Source organism: Xenopus laevis, chromosome 9_10L, assembly GCF_017654675.1.
Source record: "Xenopus laevis strain J_2021 chromosome 9_10L, Xenopus_laevis_v10.1, whole genome shotgun sequence".
In the NCBI taxonomy this organism is placed as follows: Eukaryota; Metazoa; Chordata; class Amphibia; order Anura; family Pipidae; genus Xenopus; species Xenopus laevis.
The window spans coordinates 3,643,576-3,669,204 of NC_054387.1; the positions used below are offsets into that span (position 1 = coordinate 3,643,576).

The 25,629-nt window shown below is 42.9% G+C and overlaps 1 protein-coding gene across 1 annotated transcript; it reads left to right on the plus strand.

Annotated features, from left to right (window-relative positions):
- Nucleotides 1-862: 862 nt before the first annotated feature.
- On the plus strand, nucleotides 863-14,287 carry kcnk15.L (potassium channel, two pore domain subfamily K, member 15 L homeolog). The gene is made up of 3 exons (XM_018236990.2): nucleotides 863-1,239; nucleotides 3,105-3,514; nucleotides 11,654-14,287. The coding sequence occupies exons 2-3, from the start codon at nucleotides 3,196-3,198 to the stop codon at nucleotides 12,568-12,570; spliced, it is 1,236 nt and encodes a 411-aa protein (XP_018092479.1). The 5' UTR covers nucleotides 863-1,239; nucleotides 3,105-3,195; the 3' UTR covers nucleotides 12,571-14,287.
- Nucleotides 14,288-25,629: the final 11,342 nt, after the last annotated feature.

The following is a 25,629-nucleotide window of genomic DNA, read 5'->3' on the forward strand; positions in this document are numbered from 1 at the left end:
ACACTCCCTTCCCAGAGACTATTATCCACTATTACTATAGACACCATCTCTCCCTACTATACCTGTTATCCCACAGTCACACTCCCTTCCCAGAGACTATTATCCACTGTTACTATAGACACCATCTCTCCCTACTATACCTGCTATCCCACAGTCACACTCACTTCCCAGAGACTATTATCCACTGTTACTATAGACACATCTCTCCCTACTATACCTGGTATCCCACAGTCACACTCCCTTCCCAGAGACTATTATCCACTGTTACTATAGGCACCATCTCTCCCTACTATACCTGCTATCCCACAGTCACACTCCCTTCCCAGAGACTATTATCCACTGTTACTATAGACACCATCTCTCCCTACTATACCTGCTATCCCACAGTCACACTCCCTTCCCAGAGACTATTATCCACTGTTACTATAGACACATCTCTCCCTACTATACCTGGTATCCCACAGTCACACTCCCTTCCCAGAGACTATTATCCACTGTTACTATAGACACCATCTCTCCCTACTATACCTGCTATCCCACAGTCACACTCCCTTCCCACAGACTATTACCCCACGAATTCTCCCCAAATCAGGCAATAACTAACCATCTGGCTTCTGGGGTCAGTGACCCCCATTTGAAAGCTGGAAAGAGGAAGAAGAGGAAGGCATTGAGGAAACAAACCAGAAGTTATCAGACCTGCTGTGTAAAATATTAAGATTCCTGTTAGTTTCCAAAATATTTCTGGGACTAGGACTTGGTTTTGGTGCAGAATCTGGAATATAATAACCAATAGAAATGCTGTTTTCTACCACCAGGGAGCAATGTCCAATTATTTTTTATTAAACAATGTTAGAATTCAGCCTTGTAATCAGGGACTGCAGTTAATCCACAGGATGAGAGAGAAAACGATTCTGTATCTCCTGGTCGGCTCTGCTAATGCCTCTGAATGAGGAGCGTTACTGGCACCCTGCTCCGTGACTCCCATAGGGTGCTGTGCTTTGTGACTCCCATAGGGTGCTGTGCATTCAGTATCAGGAGCGGTGGCAACAGGCAAACGGGGAGTTTGACAGCAGCAACACAGGACCCGCCCCATGCGCCTACATTTCTGTTCCTTCTTTGTACGACTCCCAATTTGTGATCTAAGGAATGAAAATCGTATTTAACTTATGGGGTGCCAAGTGCAGAGAAGCAGCGGAGCTTTAGTTGGGAGCCCTGGACCCTACGCAGAACAAAAGAAAGGTAGGAAAGATTTTATAGAGTTTATATCGGCGCCCATCTCTTGTTAAACTGCAACTCCCATCACTCCGGCACAGTCAGCGGTGGGCAGGATCTTTAGGGCGTTCAAGGGTCACAATGGAGCAAGTGAAGCCCAGGGGTGAGATTCCTGCTGGTGCTGGGCCAGTTGCTTGGGTGAAATTTTCCTATTTATAGATAACACTGCGCCCACTCTACGGGCATTGTACTCTGTGTTTTGCCCTCTGTGATTATTACATTATCTGTATTGTCTGCACTGCTGATTCTGACCCGTGAAACGTTGTAGCAGAAGCCAGCTGATTAACGGCTTGAGGAAAGCCCATGCTGCTACATTGTTTCAAGCATCGGAACCAGCAGTGCAAGGAAGGGAGTTTTAATCATAACAGCTTTGCAGATATCCTTGTGGGGTCCAGGAGAAGGTTTTATGCTGGGGGGCCCTGGCTCCCTAAAAAACAATCCTGGACCTTATATTATTATACTGCACAAATAAACAGGTGGGGGTAGAACTAAAAGCCATAACTTTTGTTAATATGTAGATATTTTTCTATGGAGGCAATTTTTCGAGTTAACTGGTCAGTTTTCGTCAAATCTAACATTTAAAATGTCACAGGCAGCAAACCACTGCCTGGTTGCTATGGAAAGTACTTCCCTAGCAACCAGAGCTGCAGAACCAAATCACACAGTTAAAAAGAAAAACACATGGAAAAAGCGAAGTTCACTTGTCCCTGTATGTTAATCTACGGATTTTCCAAATTCCGCCTTGAGTAATTGGTGGAGGGCACAATTATCAATATTGGTGTAAATTCGTTCTGCTGCTGTAACCCGTAGCAACCAACCAACAATTAGCCCTGAGCTGGCGAACGCAGTTAAAATAATGAGAGTAAATATCAAAATTGGTTGCCAATGGTTACTGCTAAGGAGCAAACGTGCCCCATTGCTAATTAACAAGACACATTTGGATCGGTTTTTTTAACCTGCCCGACTTTCGGCCAGATATCAATCGTGGAAGCCCGTCGGATGGCCCCACACATGAGCCAATAAGCTGCCGACTCGGTCTGTCGGCAGCTTTTATAGGCCCGTGTATTGGGGTCTTTAGATCCAATCTTATAGGGGGGCTCCTTTTGCCTAGAAGATGTATTAGAGGTCACTCTATTAAACTCACCAGACATCATGTCTCTCTACATGCAGAATTTGTGCAAAAGTCAGTTATTTTGTTACATTTTCTTTGTACTGGAATCAGTTATGTGAGTGAGCTCTAATACATCTGCTAGGAAAGGAGCCCCCCTATAAGATATATTGGATCTAACTGTCAGTGAATATCTGACACCCAACTGCTGCATGAAGAGAGAATGAAGAGAAACAGATGCTGAGAGAGGAATCAATATTTAATTGATTGTATGTAAAAAGTTTATTATTTCTAGGGATGCACTGAATCCAGGATTTGGTTCCGGAGTCGGCCTCTTTCAGCAGGATTCGGCCAAACCGAATCCGAATTTGCATATGCAAATAAGGGGCGGTGAGGGAAATTTTGTGACTTTTTGTCACAAAACAAGGAAGTAAAAAGTGTTTTCCCCTTCCCACCCCTAATTTGCACATGTAAATTAGGATTCATATTTGGTATTCGGCCGAATCTTTCACGAAGGATTCTGGGGTTCGGCCGAATCCAAAATAGTGGATTCGGTGAATCCCTAATTATTTCATTATGCTGAAGCTTAAATTTTCATTCTCGCAATAGTTCCCCTTTAATAACCTAAAATTCTGGGAAAAATCTGTTTGTTTTTTTTACCATGATGGGCTGTATACAGAGCGCTAAAGTGGAGAGTTGACATGACTTTCCTTTGTGTTTCCAGACAACACAATGAGCTGAGACGTGTCCTGTAGGCTCCGTACAAACTTTGGCTGGTTACAGAGTCGAGGGGAGATTCCCGCACCCCCAGGTTGATGTTGAGGTCCAGTTTAGCCCAACTGCTGCACACGATGAAGAAGCAGAACATAAGGACCCTGTCGCTCATTCTCTGCATGTTCTCCTATCTGCTGGTGGGAGCCGCTGTGTTCGACGCGCTCGAGTCTGAGTCCGAGATCTTCAGGAAGCGGATTCTGGAGGAGAAGAGGACGGACCTGAAAAATAAATACGGTTTCACCGACGAGGACTATCGAGAGATCGAGCGAGTGGTTCTGCAGTCGGAACCTCACCGCGCAGGCAAGCAGTGGAAATTCGCCGGATCGTTTTACTTTGCAATCACAGTCATTACCACTATAGGTAAGTGCTGAACTGTAACTTCTCCCTGTCCCTGGAATTCCTATGCAGTATAGAAGGGAAGGGGACATCTAAGCCTTTCCATTGATATTTCATCGATGTGCCCAACACGCGGCAATTATTTGTGCAAACTTTGTGTAAGTCGTTTTTCCAGTGATCCAAATATATTCCCGGGCTGGATATTATTAAAATGGTAATACCATACAAAGCTCTTGGGGACATACAGACGCTCTCTACAATTTTAGGAAAGTGATATTGAACACATCTGTGCCGAAAATGATCTGCGACTGCAAATCATTATTTACTTTCCCATTGTATACAGACATAGATACTAGGAGCAACATTAGATTTATAGGTAGGCTTGGTTCTCAGGGGCTGGCACTGTACACAGGGGCTGGGCTCTCCAGAATTAAATATTTTTTTTATACATCAAGTTCCAGCCCATGATCAAGTCATTCCATGTATGATCAGCTTTATTCTTGAGCTCCTCTTGGGTTGAGCCTTGATGAAGACCAATTGGTTTTAGAGGAACTTGATTTTAGAGGGGCTGGGCTCTCAAGAATTAGATGGTTTTTTTTAATCATCAGGTCATTCCATGTATGATCAGCTTTATTCTTGAGCTCCTCTTGGGTTGAGCCTTGATGAAGACCAATTGGTTTTAGAGGAACTTGATTTTAGAGGGGCTGGGCTCTCAAGATTTAGATGTTTTTTTTAATCATCAGGTCATTCCATGTATGATCAGCTTTATTCTTGAGCTCCTCTTGGGTTGAGCCTTGATGAAGACCAATTGGTTTTAGAGGAACTTGATTTTAGAGGGGCTGGGCTCTCAAGATTTAGATGTTTTTTTTAATCATCAGGTCATTCCATGTATGATCAGCTTTATTCTTGAGCTCCTCTTGGGTTGAGCCTTGATGAAGACCAATTGGTTTTAGAGGAACTTGATTTTAGAGGGGCTGGGCTATCAAGAATTAGATGTTTTTTTTATACATCAGGTTCTAGCCTATTATCAAGTCATTCCATGTATGATTGGCTTTATTTTTGAGTTCCTCTTGGGCGGAGCCTTGAAGAAGACCTCTTAGTTTTAGAGGAAGTTGTATTCAGAGGTACTGGACTCTCCAGAATTAGATTTTTTTTATACATCAAGTTACAGCCTATGATCAAGTAATTCCATGTGTGATCAGCTTTATTCTCAAGCTCCTCTTGGGTGGAGTCTTGAAGAAGACCTCTTGGTTTTAGAGAAAACCACAATGGTGGTCAAACACCACGTACGCCATTCCCTTTTGGTTGTTATTGGAGGCTTCACACCACAACCATGCTGTCCGGTCATGGTGGACCCTTTGGTATGTTACATAAAAACAGGAATCCACCACAATTTTTTCCTCCACCAAATCTCAGGTTATGACCTTAGCCTACAAGTTTACATGCTTTGTGTCTGGCCTCCTGTGAGTGAGGGACGGAGCACTAGATGGGGCCCAACCTGAAGACAATTCAGGATTAAAGTTGTGGGTGAATGTCGATATTACTAGAAGGACAATTACGCCAACTTTTGGGATGAGTACTGCACTATTTTTTTTCCTGTATAGCAGCGATTCCGCCTTGAAACGCGTGGATCAAAATCTGGAATTCCTTTTTTAAATTATGTGAGTGTTTTTCTGTGGCTTTTTTTGGTGAACGACAATACGACTGAGATTTTGGGCTGGTGCCTTTCTTAGCAAAGAGGAGCAGTGGCCTAGAGAACAAGGAGAACACTTATGTATGATGCTCCGGTGGTAATTTAAGAGATAATCGTGTTATAAGAAATAACAACATCACAGATCTTGCCTTTTCCCTAACCCAGTCCTAATTTTGTTTTTTCTTTATAAAGCTAATCGATCTTTCCTGTCCCTGTTGGTCCCCAGATACACAAAAGCCTCTTTATGGGTCCAGTTTTATTGCTTTCTCTCTGTACATGGTGTAACCTCTGAGTGACTCGGCAATGATACTCCATAAAGAAGTCCCTCTCCCCAGTTAATCTCTGGTTGTGTGGAGAGGTCACAGTCAATAATGACTTCTGTATGTGTCTAAGTCAAAGAAAATGAAGTTACAGTGCAGATCAATCTTTGGACGTGGCGCCTCGGCACACTCACAGCGTTTTATTGTCTTTTTTTTTTTTGTGTGATGGAATTCACTGGTAACCTTCAAATACACAACTCTCTGGCTTCAGAAGGAAAGCGGCATAGGAGGCCACATTGTGCTAAATTAATATGGAGTTTAACACACAGATTACTGTCTCCAAATAAGATAAAAACCCAATATTGGCACAAGCACTGGTAGGCAAATGGGACAAGAACAAATATTGAGACTCTAAACTGATTGGTGATCAATAAAGATACATTTGGCAAATTAAGTTTCTGGTTTGGCCGAACAGCGTTTGTCAGTTCCGTGACCAAATAGAGGTTCTAAACCTAAAAATAAGTCGCAGTGAAGCAATTTTTCGAGATGCGTTAAGCGCATTTCATTTGAAGACTTGGTTAGAGAGCAAGGAGACCTGAGCATATGGCCCAAAACCTAGATGGTCTCAAGTATGAAAATAACAGTCTGTCAAGGTAAAATGCATGACCATATGTGCCATATAGGACCAGATTCCAATTCCATGAGACTTACTTATATTATAGTTTCTCATGACAACTCAATATATGAAATTTGGAATTGAATTAGGAGATATGTTCTTCTGGGGTCAGACTGGATCCTTATGGGCCCCGCTGGCCCAGATCCTGATCTCTTCCCACCCTGACAAATAGAAAAAAGCAGGTATGTGCTAGTCAGGGGTGGGGGAAGGCGAATGGAGGAGGGTCGGGGGTGGATACTGAGGGGGGTCTTGAAGTTTGTGGAGAGAAGGTTGGAGGTCCTGAAGTTGGTGGAGGGGTTTGGAGGACCTGAATTTGATGGCGGGGGTTGGAGGCCCTGAAGTCGGAGGAGGTCGGGGGCCCAGAGCAGGTGTGTGTGGGCCCCTGATGTGGCAGCCCCAGTGGGCCTGGATCCCACCAGTCTGACACTGTATTCTTCTCATCATATTGAATCTACCCCATAGTTTTGTAGGTCAATTTGGTATGACTAAGACTTTGGTGCATTCTATTACTCTAACGGTTCTAACCTATTGCAGATAGGGCCCATCGATGACTTATTCTCACCTTGGATCTTCCATCCATCCCCAGGTGGCATGGGAACATGTTTATCAATACAGCCCACCCATTAAGCTTTCCATTGTGAATATACTGGTCTACCAGGAGGAGGAATGACCTAAAGAAGAGTGCAGGGCATTTAGGGGCTATGCTAAGGCTTCAGTTTTATTCTCTCTATACAGGCCGTCTACTATTCTCCTAACTGCTTCCAAACTTTTTCCTGGTTGCTAGAGTAATGAAGCCCCGGCAACCAGGCAGCAGTTAGTATTCCAAGCTTGACAGCTGCAAATGTTAATTAGAACGTGAACCTCCCATAGTAGTAAGAATTTCCTAAAATGTAATTTTTTTCTGTAGAAAAGAAATGCTGACGGCGTGCATAATCCTGCCCCAAATGGAAAAATAAGGTCGGTCAGGGGTCTGGTGTTAATAAAGCAAACAAGACGAGCCAAGTGTATCTTATCTGTCCTGCTCTGGAAGCAAAGATTACTCCCTTCGTCTCCCGGGCACAATCACCAGGATTTGTAAATAGAGGCAGGCGAACATTTTCGGATCCCATATGCCGCACCATCTGTCAGACATTAATGCATAAGAAGACGGGCAATGTAATCTTCCACTTGCGTATGAGGAAAGTCTTCCACTCTGCAGGTTTAGCATCGAGGGGACGTGTTTACACGCTGAGCTTTAATGATAAATGGTTTTGTAACCCAAAAGGCAAACATTTCTAAATACTGTTTTTTGTTTTTGGCTGGGAGCACAGAGCTGGAAGGGTTTGTTCCGTTCTGCATGCAAGAGGGGTCTTGGTTGTTCCAGCTGATTAAAGCAGGAGACACTAGTTGCATTCTGTGGGATTAGCAGACTGGAGGTTCAAACTGTTGTGATACTGTTTGTGCCAATCATGGTGAGCATTAGCTGACAGCTCTCCGTGTACTTGACTTGAGCAGATGCTGAGTAGTTATATCCAGTGACCAAAGTATTAGTGATAGTATAATCCAGGGGTCCCCGAACTTTTTCAATAGTGAGCAATGCTTAAATGTAAAAAGTTCAGATGAACCCACACGAACAAGGTCTGGCTTTGGCAAAAGAGCACCATGAATGGCCCCATGTGGACTGCCAGCCTGCTAGGAGGCTCTGTTTGGGCCACACTAGTGTCCTTATGCCTCCAAAACTTACCTCCAAGCATTAAATTTGAAAGTGATCACCCGTGTTGAGGCTACATGGAAGTGGGTGTTGCTTGTGATCCACTGGTTGGGTATCAATGGTATGATCCAGAAATTGGTATGGTTTACAATTCCAGAAAGAGCAGAGAACTAGGGAAGCAGCAGAACCTAAATACCTGAATTGGTGGCTGCTGGAAAATATGTCAGTAGGAGAAAGTAGATTATTTTCAACAAAACTTAATACTTTCTAGTAGAACTTATTTTTTTTCTGCTGGCCCAGCATGCATAGATCCAATGGTTTGACACAAACACTGAACGACCCTGGCAGGGCTACATCGGACCCTTGTAAAGCTGCAGAGCTTCTGATCCATGACTCCTCTTTCCAGATACAGCTGCTACATCTTAAGGGCAAGGGCACAAAGCCCTATTCAGGGGCAATGGCTCCTTATCGATTTCAGTAGAAACCAGCTGGACCCATGGCTGTACTTGCAGACCAAGTAATTGTCATGAGGAGACATGCAGTCTTTACTCCTCCAATGCCTACTGGATGCCAACACTCTAGTGCTTATTCTAGATGGGGTCTCACATGAGCCTACATAGAAAAAATGTTTTCCTACCCTGTACCTTGATCCTTCATCTCTATTGTAGAACTGGAAGTGGACATGGAGCTCCTGGGTCTCTCTAACATTACTTTTCATTTACAGTAGCAGCTCTATTCTCCTTTCTACAGGATAATTACCAGCTCCGGCAGAAACAAGCCTATTATTAGCTTTCCAAAGCCATAAGTCATCTTCCTCCCTCTGTTTTCCAGTAATAAATCATCACGGAATCCATCTGGATGAGGATTATATTTTTCATGTGAAAACATGGTTATATATATTTCTAGTTTTGAATCTTCCTGCTATTTCTTTATGAGTTTTTTTATACAATACTAATATAACTGGACTTAATAATGATATATTTTACCTATGGGATATCTCTATACAGTAAAATGGTTAGGGTAGCATCCAGGGCATTGTGATGGCCACTTCTGAGTAGCTGTGGTGGCCTGGACTGGGGATTCAAAATTATTTTGGAAGCAAGGCAGGCAGATACATATCATCATTTCACCTTTTATTGTAGGAATGTATTTAATAATGAATAAACCACAGCAGCTTATTTATATTTAGCAGCGCAATTTCTTGAGGACTAAATGGACCTGAACCAGCAGAGGTTTATATAAAAAGCTCCTCAGGTTTTGCATTTTCAGTAAGTGGCAGTTAAAAGCAGAACTCATACCCCCCTCCCCCATGTGCTCAGCGCCATTGTCCGACCCTTGCACTTACATGAGATATTTATGTCTGCAAAACCAAGAGACAGCTGGACCCAGACATACGTTTAGGAGACATCTTGGCCAACCTGACGATTTTTATCAGGGGCTATGGTTCTCAGCCACTTCTAGTTACACCTTTTAATTTTTTATGACAAGGTGCTGCTTCTCTACTATAAACAAGGTCAGTAAAGTTCCAGGGAATGAGTATGTACTCAAGCATAGTAAATGAGCTATAAAGCTCAACATCACTGCCAGAACAAATGGCAAGGGCACTTGAAACTAGACCCCCTCCCTCGGTCGCCTTAACCCTTAGCAAAGTGACAAACATGGGGACTTGTCCCCCCAAATCCAGCTCATCACTACCAGATGCAAATGCCACCATTCCCTTAGTCGGCACCTGGAGTTACAGAAAGCTAAACTAGGGGTAGACAGGCAAAAAGTGGTATGTACCGAGCACCCCTCACCTTTACCTAGGCCCATGCTTCTCTTGCCTACCCCCAATTCCAGCCCTGCTGAAAGTAGTGGGTGAAACACACCGACGGGAAATACTATCCAAAGGGAGATTGCATTCATAATGTTTTTGAAATGTATTAGAATATAAGGAGTAAACATACAAAAAAGCCATAATAGCTGACCTAATACCAACCCTCCCAATCTAGTTGAGACTGTTCTTGACCCTCACTTATTCCAACAACCCACAGCCTAGTAACCAAGGGCCATAGGGAATGGACAAGCATAACTCTACTGCAGCCTGATGGGTTAAGATGCATAATAATCAATTACTTGGCCAGTCAGCAGCGTGTATGGGACCTCCTCGACTGCCCCCCCAACATATATCTGTCTGAAAATTGGCCAGATATCTATCACGCAGGATTGAAAATTCCATCGGGTGAGGTCTCCAGTGGGTCATTAATGTGGTCCTCTTCCAAGGTGTAGGATCCGATCATCGGCCCTAGGGCCAATAAATTGGAAAAGCCTGGCCCAACACGTAGTTGGCCAAACTTGATTTTTGGGATACTAAAACCACCCATGGTGGGCGATAAACCTGAGGTTGCATCCATCATGAGGATTTCTCTTCATCCGGCACTGAATACTAGACTTGATACCCTTGTTTATTAGACCGATCAGTCTCTCTCTCATTGTCAGTAGTCCTTAGGGACTCAATCAATATATCTGTGCATTCTACACTAGATAAATAAACGTGCCACATATTTAATCTGACAGCCGGCAGCCATTGGTCACAGTCCTAGTAGTTTACAGTTATCTTTTTCTTTTCCTCTCTGCAGATGGTATGAAGCAAAAAGGGAAATTATTTTTGGAGGCTTTTGTTAGCATCTATAAATAAGCAGATAACACATTTTTTTTTCTAGGTTTATAATAAGCTCAGTTGCTTGTGTTGGGCTGTGAGAGCACTGGCGTTGGCTAGGAAACACAAGTCATATCACACCTATTAATGTGGCTGCAGTGTCAGGGGTTCTGGACTTTATTTATTGGATGTACTGGAAGGGTATTGGCTGCTGTTGCATGGTGCATTATGGGAAGATTGTAATTAGGAGTCTTTAGAATGAATCAAGAATGGAGTTAGAAGACCTTCAGCTGAGGGGTGGAAAATAACCAAAATCCAATGTCTTCTCTGCCTGATCAGTCCTATGAGATTGTCCTGCTGCTGGACAACATTCACCACTGCATGGATCAAAAAGAAAACCTATCAATGCAGAATCTATTGCAACGTCACTCAGGTCCATCAACATGAGTTTTTTGATGCCATTTTACACAAAAATTTGGAATTAAAATCTGACCCTTGGTGTAGTGACGATATCCATATGCTTTGATGGGAAGGTGCCCATAGCTCTTAAATGGATCCTTTGGAATTCCTATGATGCCAGTTGTGGTTGGTCTTAAAGCAGCAGCTCTGTGGTTCAAGCAATAGATTCAGGTATAGGTGCAAATTTGTCTTGATATCACACTCTACAACAGTGGTTTCCAACCCATGAGGCCAAAATCCCATAGGGGGTCCAGATTCAATGAGTGGGGCTGCTCAGCTTGAAGAGCAACTAGGAAAAATCTAGGGGGGTGTGAAGACCTATTTGCTCTCCTAGACATACCTGGAAGCCTAGTTTGCTGTCCTAGTTGTTGCTGGATGTATAGCCAACTGGCAAGGTCTGTCAACTTGTTTTAAACTAAGGGGGCTCTGCTCAAATACCGAGTGAACCAAAGTTGCCCAAAACCAGTGCTCTACAGTGTCTTCAACTGTGTTTATTCATAGCAAAAATATTTATTATATGGGTTCAAGGATAATTCTGGCTCCGCAGTTACTGTAAATATGTCTGGTGCCTTCAGGGATTGCTGGGTTCAATGATACAGCAATAATGGGATAGCCATTGGTTACTTATCTTTGATCTTGGTCTAAAACATAATGAACTCCTTTCACCGTTCATGAATGCTACATATATTATCTACACAGGGTATTTGACCTAACTTTTAACTCAATCTCTAACCCTTTCTGTCGCAGGTTATGGCCATGCTGCTCCGGGGACTGATGCAGGGAAAGTGTTCTGCATGTTCTATGCGGTGCTCGGGATTCCTCTTACCTTGGTCATGTTCCAGAGTTTGGGAGAGCGGATGAACACCTTTGTCAGGTTCCTCTTAAAAAAACTGAAGAGATGTGTCCACATGAGAAAAACGGAGGTGTCGATGGAAAACATGGTCATGGTTGGTTTTCTGTCTTGCATCGGAACGCTGGGCATCGGGGCAGCGGCTTTCTCGTACTTTGAAGGTTGGACCTTCTTCCACTCCTATTACTACTGCTTCATCACTCTCACCACCATAGGTTTTGGTGACTTCGTAGCCCTGCAGAAAAACGAAGCCTTGCAGAAGAAACCGCCCTACGTGGCATTTAGTTTTATGTACATACTGGTGGGTTTGACTGTCATCGGAGCTTTCCTGAACTTGGTTGTCCTCCGTTTTTTGACCATGAATTCTGAAGATGAACGACGTGATGCGGAGGAGAGAGCTTCTTTAAGGAGAGCTCAGAATAACATCCACTTGCAGTCCAGTCTGATAAGCAGAAGCCGGAGCTCCATTTTCCTTCCACTGGGGGACATGACAAGCCAGATTAACCTTATTCCTATCGTGCAGGAAGACTCAGACAGGTATCAGCCCCGAGCTTCCAACCCACCCTCAAGAGCTGGTTCCTTCTGCACCTGTATGTGTTACAGGTCTCATTTCTGCAACAGCCCAGCAATATCTCACCATGAGACTCTCCTCTGTCACACAAACCCTGTGTACTATAACTCCATATCTTTCAAAATAGATGAAATTTCACTCAGCACCAGGGACAACACTGGTTTCTCCTCTCCGGCAAGCACCTTCTCCCCGGGCAGTCAACGCTACCAGAAGAACAGCAGAGTGAGGCGAAAATCCATTTAACAAATTAGCACCGGACCCACTGACTTTGTGGCAGATGTAGTAGATGACCCTGGTTTATCATGTAAAAAGAGGAGACATTTGGGGGTCAATGGTTCTGGAAATGTGGGTGCAACATAGACTAATTAGCAATGCAAGTGAAATGGGAATAAAAGATCATGCCATACTTTTGTTTGTGTATAAGAGCTGCTAAAATACATCACATCTGTACAAAGAGAACAAATGGCTCCAGAAGAAGTAATCCTGATATTTTTGGGGGGTTACACATATATGAGGTGTATGTGAGCACAAGAAGACTGAATATCTCCTAGAGGATTCATCCTGATATTTTTTGGGTTTCACATTTATATATGAGGTGCGTGTGAGTACAAGGAGACTGAATGGCTTCTGGAGGTTTCATACTGATGTTTTTGGGGTTACACATACATGAGGTGCGTGTGAGTACAAGGAGACTGAATGGCTTCTGGAGGATTAATCTTGATATTTTTGGGTTTACACATACATGATATGCGTGTGAGTACAAGGAGACTGAATGGCTCCTGGAGGTTTCATACTGATGTTTTTGGGGTTACACATACATGAGGTGCGTGTGAGTACAAGGAGACTGAATGGCTCCTGGAGGATTTTACCTGATGTTTTTGGGGTTACACATACATGAGGTGCATGTGAGTACAAGGAGACTAAAAGGCTTCTGGATATTTCATACAGATATTTTTGGGGTTACACATACATGAGGTGCATGTGAGTACAAGGAGACTGAATGGCTCCTAGAGGATTCATCCTGATATTTTTGGGGTTACACATACATGAGGTGCGTGTGAGTACAAGGAGACTGAATGGCTCCTGGAGGATTTTACCTGATGTTTTTGGGGTTACACATACATGAGGTGCATGTGAGTACAAGGAGACTAAAAGGCTTCTGCATATTTCATCCTGATATTTTTGGGGTTACACATACATGAGGTGCATGTGAGTACAAGGAGACTGAATGGCTCCTGGAGGTTTCATACTGATGTTTTTGGGGTTACACATACATGAGGTGCATGTGAGTACAAGGAGACTAAAAGGCTTCTGCATATTTCATCCTGATATTTTTGGGGTTACACATACATGAGGTGCGTGTGCGTACAAGGAGACTTAATGGCTCCTGGAGGATTTAACCTGATATTTTTGGGGTTACACATACATGAGGTGCGTGTGAGTACAAGGAGACTGAATGGCTCCTGGAGGATTCATCCTGATATTTTTGGGGTTACACAAAAAGGTAGTAGCTGCCAGGAAAGGCTTATTATAGACAGTTAGATCATTTGTTTTATCTCCTCATGTGTGAGGACAGATTACATCACACGCGAGTCTGCTTAATAAAACCATGTTCCCAGGCGCCAGGTCCCTTGTATTGTTTGTGTCTATAGTGATATACATAGAGCCAGACTACAGCCCAAAAATATAGGAAGAAATTTGCTCACTGCAATCTTCTTTTAGTTAATTATAAATGATGACTGCCATCTAGTGTATGAAACTGGGTAATGCACGTGACTGAGAAGTCAGAGCTGTATTTTGTGATAGAATCCAACCCGCCCCTCGGAATATCAATGCAATAAACAGGTCTATCCAAGAGGGATACTCACTTGGTGGAATTCTCCTCCTCAGCCGCCATTTACCCCAAACAGAAAAGAAAGGCAAAGGTAAGTTTAATCATACAGGGTACGTACACCTACTTGTCAGAATATCCAATACAGGTGTGGGATCTGTTATCTGGAATGCTTCGAATTACGAGAAGGCCGTCTCCCACAGACTCCATTTAAATCAAATGATAACATTTTTTAAAAACGGATTTCCTTTTTCTGTGTAATAATAAAACAGTCGCTTGTACTTGATCCCAACTAAGATATAATTAATCCTTATTGGATCTAGAACAATCGTTTTGGGTCAAATTTATATTATTAATGTGATTCCTTAGTAGACTTAGGGGTTTATTTACTAAACCTCAAATTTATCTGGTCAGGTTTTTTTGGACACAAGCTCCAATTTTTCATTGGGAAAAAAACAAAATTTTTTCGAGATTTATTATTCCCCAAAGCCAGAACCAAAAATCCACCATCTCAGACCTGTTGAGGTTCTGTATGTCAATGGAAGAGGCACTAGAAAATCTAAAAAACTTGTACCCGTCAGGTTTTTGCTCGATTTTATAATTTTTTTCCTTATCCAATATATTCGAAGTTATATGATTAATAAATAAGGCACAATTGTAAAGGGAGTTTGGTCAAGCTTTTTAAATTTTAATTATGAGATAAATAAAGATTTTAGTAAATAACCCCCCCAAGTCTCGAGGTCTAAATTACAGAATGATCCTCTATCCGGAAAAAACGGAGGTCCTATACAAGTACTGACAAAAAACACTGCGGATTGCAGGTAGAAGTTTTGGGAGCGGGTATAGACGCGGGTCGGCGGTTCTCCGGGATTGTGGGTCACGGGTCTTCTCAACAGCGAGTTTTACTCCTTTTTTTCTGATCACGCCTACTTCTAATGATGTCACTTCCAGTTTACAATGACAGCACTTCCTGTCTCTTGATGGTCAGCGGATCGGGTTGCGGATAAGGTACTTGCGGGTCGGGTAGCAGGTAAGTTTGCAGGTTGCGGGTCGGGTTTAACAAATTGGTTCCGCGCAGGACTATAGTCTAAAGCAGTAGGTTTTTTATTTTATGGGTTTAATAATCCTTTGTACCCCAACACATAGTCAAGGCACCCCCTAAGTTTCTTAAAAGGTTAAGACATCCATTATATCACCCATAGTTCTTAGAATATATACATAGATAAATATGTATTTGCCCCAAGTCTTATCTTAATGATCCTTCACTCCAGGCTACGAGGAGTGTCTAGCAGAACCAATATGAATCATCCCCAAATTTAATTCTTCAGCCCCCCTAGTCACTGGTCTGGGTCCCCATCTATACTGTATATATATATATATTATAGCTATATATAATAAACAGGCTGGACTTGGGGGTGGGGTTGAACTTGATGGACAGTTTGGTTACCCTGTGACCTGCTCATCGGACTCTGTAGGTGCCATCCCTCCGGGATATTTCCTTGTGTGCCCAGTTGTGGCCCCTGTAGGCTTGGGCGAATTTGACCCGTTTCGTTTCGGCAAAAATTTGCCGCCGGCTAAATGTCGCAGACGCCCATTAAAGTCTATGGGACAAATTTACTAAAGGGCGAAGTGACTAACGCTGGCGAAAATTCCGATTTCATTTCGGAACTTCTGCGATTTACTAACGGGCGCTGGTGTAAATTGGCTGGTGAAGGAGACAGACTCTAGCGCTACTTTGCACTCTAACACCAGGAGAATTGTCGCTCTGGCGAATGAACGTAACTCCGCAAATTCACTAAGATGAACGTTACCTCTTGCGCCAGATTTGCCTTCACCACCTCAGACCAGGCGAAGTGCAATAGAGTAGATAGGAGTTCCTCCAAATTTAGTTGAACATTTTTCTAAGTCCCAAAAAACGCGGGTGACTTGCTTTTTACAGGGTGATAGGCTGAAAAAGATTGTACATTTTTTTGGTTTCCCTCCTTCCCCCCAACATTTCCTAACATATGGCACCTAAACTATACAGTGGGCTCATGTGTCGGGCAATATAGCAACTTTATTTTATTTTATTAAGGTTCCCTGGACTTGTGTAGTGTAATGTATTTGCGTCCATTCAACTTTTAACTTCCCGCTGTATGTAAATTAGGCATCGCTAGCGTAACTTCGAACTGCTTAACGTATTATCGCTAGCACAACTTTGCAAGCGTTCGGAACCCTGGAGGAAACTTCGGATTTTCGTAAATTAGCCATGTCCTGGTGAATCTACGCCTGGCAAAGTGTTGCGATGCCAGCAAAGCCGTCGCTGTTGCAATTTCGGAAATAAGTCAATTTGCCCCTATGGCCGTCCAAATTTTTTTTGACGCGCTTAATTTTTTTTGACGCACAATGCCATACCAGTCTATGGGCGTAATTTTCACGGCGAAAAAATTCGCCCATCCCTAGGCCCCTGTTGTCTTGTATTGGGCCTCTAACCACCAGCACCATTGTGGCCCATATATAAAAAAGAAGAATATTTTATTTTCTGGGTTCCCTGAGGCGTAGAATTTGTTTCTGCATCAGTCCTGGATCTCCTCTGACCCTTCCCAATACAAAGCTCAGAAATGACGATAACGTTGGGAAAACCAATATGATTCCGTTTGTGTCGCTACCCGAGAACTGAACCACCTTCTCCCTCACTAATTCCTTCCACCGTCCCAATTCAGCCACTAGGGGGTAATGTTTCGCTTCGGCCTTTGAGTGAGTTTTATCGTTAAATAATAGAAACATAAATATGCAGAGAATTAAGCAGATGAAACTGCTGCGGTAGTTGGGGTAGAGTGTAAGCTCCACGGGACAGGGATTTCCTCCGGCACAACAAGTAGCCCTTAATCTTGTGTAGATTATTAACTGTATTTGTGTTAATGTATTGCAAGTATATGTAAGTAGCAAAATCAGTGGGTGCCCCATCAGGGCTGCCTGTACCCCCCAGCAGTCACATGATAATGATAAATATACATTTACTTACAGGGGTGGTGCACCTTTAAGTTAACTTGTAGTATGTTGCACAATGGTCCATTCTAAGCAACTTTTCAATTGGTCTTCACTATTTATTTTCTACAGTTTTTTTAATTATTCACCTTCTTCTTCTGACTCTTTCCAGCTTTAAAATGGGGGTCACTGACCCCATCTAAAAAAAACAAATGCTCTGTAAGGCTACAAATGTATTATTACTTTTTATTACTCATCTTTATATTCAGGCCTCTCCTATTCATATACTCTTATTCAAATCAGCGCATGGTTGCTAGGGGAATTTGGACCCTAGTAACCAGTTGGCTGAAATTGCAAACCGAAGAGCTGCTGAATAAAAAACTAAATAACTCAAAAACCGCAAATAATAAAAAAGTAAAACCAATTGCAAATTGTCTCCGAATATCCCTCTCTACATCCTACTAACAGTTAATTTAAAGGTGTACAACCTCTTTAAAGGAGAACTAAAGCTGATAAAGGAAACAGTGTAGAAATGTTATTCTTTATTTTTCTGTCACAGCCAGAGCCCCCAAAAGCCCTTTAGCGGGGAAGATCTGTGCCCCTGCAGATGCCCCAGTAGCTCCCCATCTTCTTTCTACTAATTCCCCGCACATGCTCTGTGCTGCTGTCACTTACTGACATTAGAGATGGGCCTACAATTCACAGACTAAATATTTTATATATGACAAAGTCCGAGGCTTATTGGGGATCTCACTCGCCTCTGTCTCCCAAATAAGTGGGTGTTTGTGTCAGTGAACAGATCCAAGTGCTCAATCGTCTGACGGGTCGGAATAAGCTGGGGGACCCCGGGGAAAATCCTGAGATTCCCATTGACACCGAGTTACTCCCTGAACTCTGCCCAACCAGCCGCATGAATAAATAAGTAGATACACCCACCCTGGTGGGGGGACAAAGGGGTTTCAACTAGGGGTGGGCCCCTGATATAGAAGCTATTGTTTCCAAGGCAAGTGGTGGAGTCGTAACAATTGCCTGGCTCTTTAACTTACACCCCACTCACACACAGATCACCCCACTCACACACAGATCACCCCACTCACATACAGATCACCCCATTCCCACACAGATCACCCCACTCTCACACACAGATCACCCCACTCTCACACAGATCACCCCACTCACACACAGATCACCCCACTCTCACACACAGATCACCCCACTCACATACAGATCACCCCACTCACACACAGATCACCCCACTCACATACAGATCACCCCATTCCCACACAGATCGCCCCACTCACACACAGATCACCCCACTCTCACACAGATCGCCCCACTCACATACAGATCACCCCACTCTCACACACAGATCACCCCATTCCCACACAGATCGCCCCACTCACATACAGATCACCCCACTCTCACACACAGATCACCCCATTCACACACAGATCGCCCCACTCACATACAGATCACCCCACTCTCACACACAGATCACCCCATTCCCACACAGATCGCCCCACTCACATACAGATCGCCCCACTCACATACAGATAACCCCACTCTCACACAGATCACCCCATTCACACACAGATCACCCCATTCACATACAGATCACCCCATTCCCACACAGACCGCCCCACTCTCACACAGATCACCCCACTCTCACACAGATCACCCCACTCACATACAGATCACCCCACTCACATACAGATCACCCCACTCTCACACACAGATCACCCCATTCCCACACAGATCGCCCCAGTCACACACAGATCACCCCAGTCACATACTGATCACCCCACTCTGACAGATCGCCCCACTCACACACAGATCACCCCACTCTCACACAGATACATTTTATACCGTAACATTTCCAAATCCAGGTCAATGTGTCTGTGTGTCAGGCTTCAAACAGAACAACGGAGTCCCCAGGGTCGGCAACAATGAATCCGAGATGTGGGACAGCGAAAATGAGCGACAGCCCTTTCCTTACAACGGCGTCCCACGGGGCCTGCGGATTTAATGCATTCGCTCTCTGTTCTACCAACGGCTGGAGCTGAATACAAAATGCCCAGAGTCTGAAACCAGAGGCTTCAACTTTTATTTCAAAATGTTCTGATCCGATGAGATTTGCCTTGAACTTATACGTCTCCTCTCCAGGTTATAATATACCGAATCCTTTACGAAAGATTCGGCTGAACAAAAAGCCACATGATTTCCCTCCCCACCCCTAATTTGCATATGCAAATTAGGAATCGGTTCAGCTGGGCAGAAGGATTCGGCTGAAAAAGGTTGTATCTTGGCCGAATCCTGGATTCAATGCATTCATACTAGTTATCCTTCTTAAAGGGGCAGTTCACTTTTACGTTAACTTTGAGTATGGTATACAATGGCTAACCCTCAGCAACTTTTCAGTTGACTTTATTTTATTTTTTTATAGTCTGAATAATTTGTCTTCTTATGACTTTTTGCAGCTTTCAAATGGGGGTCACTGACCGCATCTAAAAAAAACCCCCCAAATGCTCTGTAAGGCTACACATTTATTGTTATTGCTGCTTTTTTCTAATCATGGAAACTTGTTGTATATATGGAATTATTGTGTATTTAAATCCAGTGCATCATATCCTCTGGTTTAAAGGCGGCTTATTTTAGACCATGTGTAATTTAGGGCTTGAGAGAGACCTTTTCTGAAGGTATTAAGAGCATGAATGTACTTAATCCCTAGGAACTGATAAAGTACATTACAGCTCAGATTGGATTTTCTCCTAATGCTAAAAAATTCACCGTTATTTTGCCGTCTCCCTAAAGGCTTGATACTCCCTGCAGTGCGTTAAATGATATTAGACCGTGTTCTTTCATTCATCTCCTAGTTACACTGTGCCGGTCGCCATAGCAACGCCTCCAACTCCCGTTCAGCCTGTAAGTAATCCTCCTGTCAATCATGAGCCTACAATATTCACATTGGAGTTGGGGTCAAAAGGAGCAAAGAGGAGGAGTAGGAAGTCCAACAATAGAAGTTTTGGGTTTCTTATGAACCAGGGTCCTTCATTTCACACTAAACAAGACAAGATCTTTTTGGCCCCAAGACTTCTGATGGATATCAATGTGTAATGTCTATCTAACAAGCTCTCCAGGCTTTCTTTTTGTCAATCAGTGACCTCACCAAGTGCTCCTCAACAATAATTAAGGGAACATCCAGCTATCCCAGAAGACTTTTACATGGTATGTGATCAAAGTGCAATCTCCGTGGTTTTTCCCCCTCCGCAATGTAGCCTTTTCCCCAGAATTCCAAAATGCCTTGGTTGGAAGGACCTTACGTGAAAATACTTCTCCAGTTGGCCAGGATTCATACCGTATAGATAGAATCATAATTCCTCACTCAACGGACAGAGACAGTAGGCAAGGAAACCGAAACTTTGATTGTCAGCCCCTCGTTTCTGAAAAATGCCACCCCTCTATTACAACAGGTAAAAAGTTAGGACCAACAAATGGAGGGTTATTTACTAAAATCCAAATTTATTAAAACCTACGAACAAACTCCCATACCCAATTCTACCTTATTTATTATTGAAAAAGTTTGGTTTAATTGGTTCGGGTAAAAACTCAATAAAATTGAGCCAATACTCGAATTGTACGTTTTTTTTTTTCGTTTCTTCCAGAATCGCTTGATTTTTTTGGGCTTTTTCTCAAAAAGCCAGAATTTTTGCCAGAAAAGTTTGGATTTATGGGCTAATTCCAACTCAGAGCACAGAAACTTCAAAATAGGATATGGCCTTCTGCCATTGACTTATACACAACCTTGGAGGTTCTGAGATGATGGATTTTCGGATTCTGGCTTTTTGCTGCATCTGACTCTGATAAATCTCAAAAAATTCAAGTTTAAATTTTTTTTTCGAGTTTTGCCCCAAAAAGCCAGACTGGAGTTTAGTAAATAACCCCCATGGGGTTGACCATCCATAACCCTGAAAATATATGCCCTTGCACAGATACTGATGGGTTTATGTCATAAATGATCTTAAATCTGCTACCTGTCTAGTAACCCATAGCAACCAATCAACAGGCAGCATTTACCTGATCTGATTGGTTGCTATGGGTCACTAGATGAGGGCAAACTTGACACAATTTTATTACATAACCCCTTAAATAACACGGGACCAGGGAATGTACATTGATCAATCCCCTCTTATGCATAATATATATATATCAAGTATAAGCGTTACGTGGCACCCCGTGTTTGTGTGTTTATAAATCTGATCCTGTATCTGTTTTATTTAAATGAATATTTGTGTAGAATACTTCAGAGAGAGACACAATAAAAAGGCTGAGATTATTATTTTTATCAAGACATTTATTCCAGAAAAGGAAATGGAAAAAAATAAAACCCAGATCCATTTTTTTGCACTAAAATGTGCCTCCCCCCCCCATTCAGTTACAACAACAAAGTCCTTGAGAATTCATCATTTACAAAAGCGGCAAATTACAGCAATACAGACGTCTCCTCGTTGTACGCCGCCTTCGCTCCCCGCTTTACCAATTCGACTGCAATTTTCTGAATCAGGTTTGACGTTTGAAAGCCCAGGCTGAGAAAATGGAATAAAAAGCTTGATTTTTTTTCCCCCACCAAAGCCTGACGCCCCTAAAAATGATACATTCTACATACTCTAGACTTAGCACTCGTGAGTTGCTTGTGGTCATGTATTAGTGAGCTGTATTCTTAGTAATATTGTTTATAATATGAATTAATTGTAGTCAAAGGGTGGGCAGGGGTGGAGCATGTACCTTCCCCTAATGTCCACCTCACTATGCAGAGTTGGAGACCCTACTGAATGTGATGAATCATAGGAATCCCCTCCACTCAACTGTTCTGGTGTGCTGATGCACGAAGCTGGCCATGGACGCAAAGATCCCGCTCGTTCGAATCCTCAAACGATTGGACTTCCCCATCTCCCGACCTGCCACTGACCATTCCGATCAAATAAAGTAGTTAAAGAACAGATCAGCCGATGTTCTGCCCCTGACAGAAATCGTACGTAAGTTATGTCCGACCAAAGCTGGTGACAGTCTCCCTCTGAAAATCGTACGATCGGCAATACACGCAGAGATATTACCCGCAGCCGACAGAAATCTTTTAACCTGTCCCATCGACCAAACGACCGATCTCCGCTGGATGACAAATGTCGGGACTCTCCACACACGGTCTGAAAATCCTCCAAATCCTCGATTCGTAAGATTGGATCTTTGCGTCTATGGCCAGCTTACGTCTTGAAAATAAACAGACTGGGCAGAGTGGGAAGTCAAAGTTGGAGAAGTAAACCATGCTATTAGTACAGGGGTGTCCAAACTTTTTGCAACAAGGGCCAGATTTGGTGAGGTAAAAATGTGTGGGGGCCGACCATTCAGCCTGACATCCATTCGGAGGTAGCTAGCGGCATTTAGCTACACAGCATTTAGGAAGTGAAGTCTGTTTGGACTTATTCTCCGCGCCTCATTTAAATAAGAAATCGCATAGCTGTAGCAGTAATATTTGGGCAAATACAAGATTCCTCTGCACTCAGCCCATTATCAATATATTTAAGACAGAGACATTTTGTGCATACTGCTACTGAAAAATGCCTTACCCTTTAAACAAACAAGGGAAAGTTGTGCTCACCACTAGTTTTTAAAATCATTAGGCGGGGGTGCAATGAGGGTGTGACCACAAAATACATATGGACAAATACAAGATTCCTCTGCACTCAACCCATTATCAATATATTTAAGACAGAGACATTTTGTGCATACTGCTACTGAAAAATGCCTTACCCTTTAAACAAACAAGGGAAAGTTGTGCTCACCACTAGTTTTTAAAATCATTAGGCGGGGGTGCAATGAGGGTGTGACCACAAAATACATATGGACAAATACAAGAGTCCTCTGCACTCAACCCATTATCAATATATTTAAGACAGAGACATTTGTGCTACTGCTACTGAAAAATGCCTTACCCTTTAAACAAAACAGGGATTGTTTTTCCATATATTGCAATATATTTAAGCTGAACAACTACGTCAAAGTCATCCCATATCTGGCCAGTCCTACGCTTAATTTTCATCTGATTCATTAAGAATTCTATGGTTTAATTATACATTTTATAAAAGGGGCGAGTACGTTTTACCTGCAACTTACTCGCTGCTTTCAAAGTAAAACTCCCAAACTTGGCTGCCCTTTTATTAGACACCAGTGGGATCACCTGACTATAGCTGGGAAGGGTGGGAGCTACAACATGGAGCTGGTCACTGCTCTTGTATAACTATAACAAACAAGGGAAAGTTGTGCTCACCACTATTTTTTAAAACCATTAGGCGGGGGTGCAATGAGGGTGTGACCACAAAAACATATAGACAAATACAAGATTCCTCTGCACTCAACCCATTATCAATATATGCACCCCCGCCTAATGATTTTAAAAACTAGTGGTGAGCACAACTTTCCCTTGTTTGCAGTAATATTTGGGCACATGATTAGTGAAATGATCGTCTATACGGCTGCCTGTGAGCTGAAGGTGTTAGCAATAGACACGTACTGGAACATAGTGACGCCATACTTCTTTAGTTTACCGTACTGGCACGTCAGTACAGCTATTGACGCCTTCAGCCCTGAAGAAGTATGCGAAAATAGTGCGTCACTACGAGCCAGTACGTGTCTGTTAGTAACACCTTCAGCACACAGGCAACAGTATAGAGCAAGTGGCAGATCATTTCACTAATGTGCCCAAATATTACTGCTACGGCTACGCGATTCCTGATTGCACTGTGCTGGCGGCCACATTATTATTAATTTCATGACGGAGGCTGAGGGCCGGTGTAAATTCGAAAACGGGCTGCAAATGTCCCCGCGGGCCGGACTTTGGACATGCCTGTATTAGTGCCTCTCCATCCATGTAACATACATCCCAAGCACCTGCTACATTGAACCCCAGACCATCATGACCACAGCTTTGATTTCTCTGGTTTTGGCATCTCTGGTGGTTTAAGAAAAAAATACATCCACATGATGAAGACATAGAGTGGAAGCAGAATTGGAGAGGAAACCTCAACTACCATGTAAGCTATAGGCAGATGCAATTAAGGCACGTGCATAAGTAGTAACATGCCAAGCTACTTAATTGCATGGCTCTCAATAAATGTTTTTGTTTGACATCATCCTTTCGATACAGTCTAACCCCTGATATAGTCCATATGTGGTCCTCTATACGTAGAAAGTTGGACAGTATGTTCTACATCAGTGATCCCCAACCAGTGGCCCCTGTGCAACATGTTTCTCACCAAACCCTTGGCGGTTGCTCCCAATGGCCTCAAGTAGGTCCTTATTTTGGAATTCCTGGAGGCAAGTTTGGTGTACTGCCAAACAGTAGGTTGCCAAAACACACCTACCAAATGGCAGCATTTGGACCACCCAGGAACATTTTTCATGCTTGCATAGATCTGAATGTTGCTCACAGGTACAAGCTATTCTTTAGATTGGTCACCTGGAGGATCATTGCTTATGATTTATGCCACAGCTGGGAAAAGGACCTTTGTAAACCCCAAGGTAAACCCTCTCTCACAGTCCCATCACACCATTATCTCCTGTCTGGCAGAGCCATCTGACATGGGAAGGGTGAAGAAGACAAGTTACCCAACATGAAAGCTGTGCGCAGATGGTGTTTTTATGTTGGCATGTGCCACTGTTTTTGATAACTGAACATCAGCAATAAACATTTTCTGGAATTGCCCTTTCAAAAATGGTTGCAGGTGCCTTGGCTGCCCTTCCTTGTTTCTGGAGAGCTTATCGCTAAGTAAGGGAAACTGAAGGCTGCTTTTTGGAACCCATGGATTGAAATTAAAAAACAAACAAACCCCAAATCCCTAGCATTGCCCCTGCAGCCATGCCTCCCCTTTCTTATGGTAGAAACATTCATGTTAATTCTCAATTAGTTGCTGTAGGGTTCAGCACTGTTGCCATAGAATTTTAATGCACTTTGCAGGGATATTTGGAGCATATTTTAATAATAATTGTGTGAGCTTTATTAAATAGCAGACAGTGTGGTACCAGCTGCAACATTTATATACATTATATACTTCATTACCTAGGGGATTATATTTAAGGCACCCCCTGTTTTACTATTTACAAGTCTCTCTTTCCAATGATAAAAAATAAAATGTGCATCTGCTGAACGCAGCGTCACTTGAGCAGAAAATACGGCAAAGATCCCACCGTCAAGGGTTGCCTGGCAACTGATAACCTGGCTCAAGGCGTAGATTGTCAGCGAGGGCTAATCGTATGAGTAAACGTTCAGCGGGTCCCAATATTATTCCATATATTTAAGCCACATTTAAAAATACACGGCAGAATCTGATAAAACCTTTCAGGGTTCCTCTAATAATGTGGAACATATGTTAGGCCTTCAGATGCAAGCTCTCAGGTATATATATATATATATATATATATATATATATACACACACAGTGGGAGCAGGTAAA

Bases quoted from the DNA above. Each gene is read 5' to 3' on its own strand.
- kcnk15.L (XM_018236990.2), top strand. From the start codon at position 3,196: ATGTTGAGGTCCAGTTTAGCCCAACTGCTGCACACGATGAAGAAGCAG. The intron at 3,515-11,653 runs GTAAGTGCTGAA...TTTCTGTCGCAG, and splicing joins CACAGTCATTACCACTATAG to GTTATGGCCATGCTGCTCCG.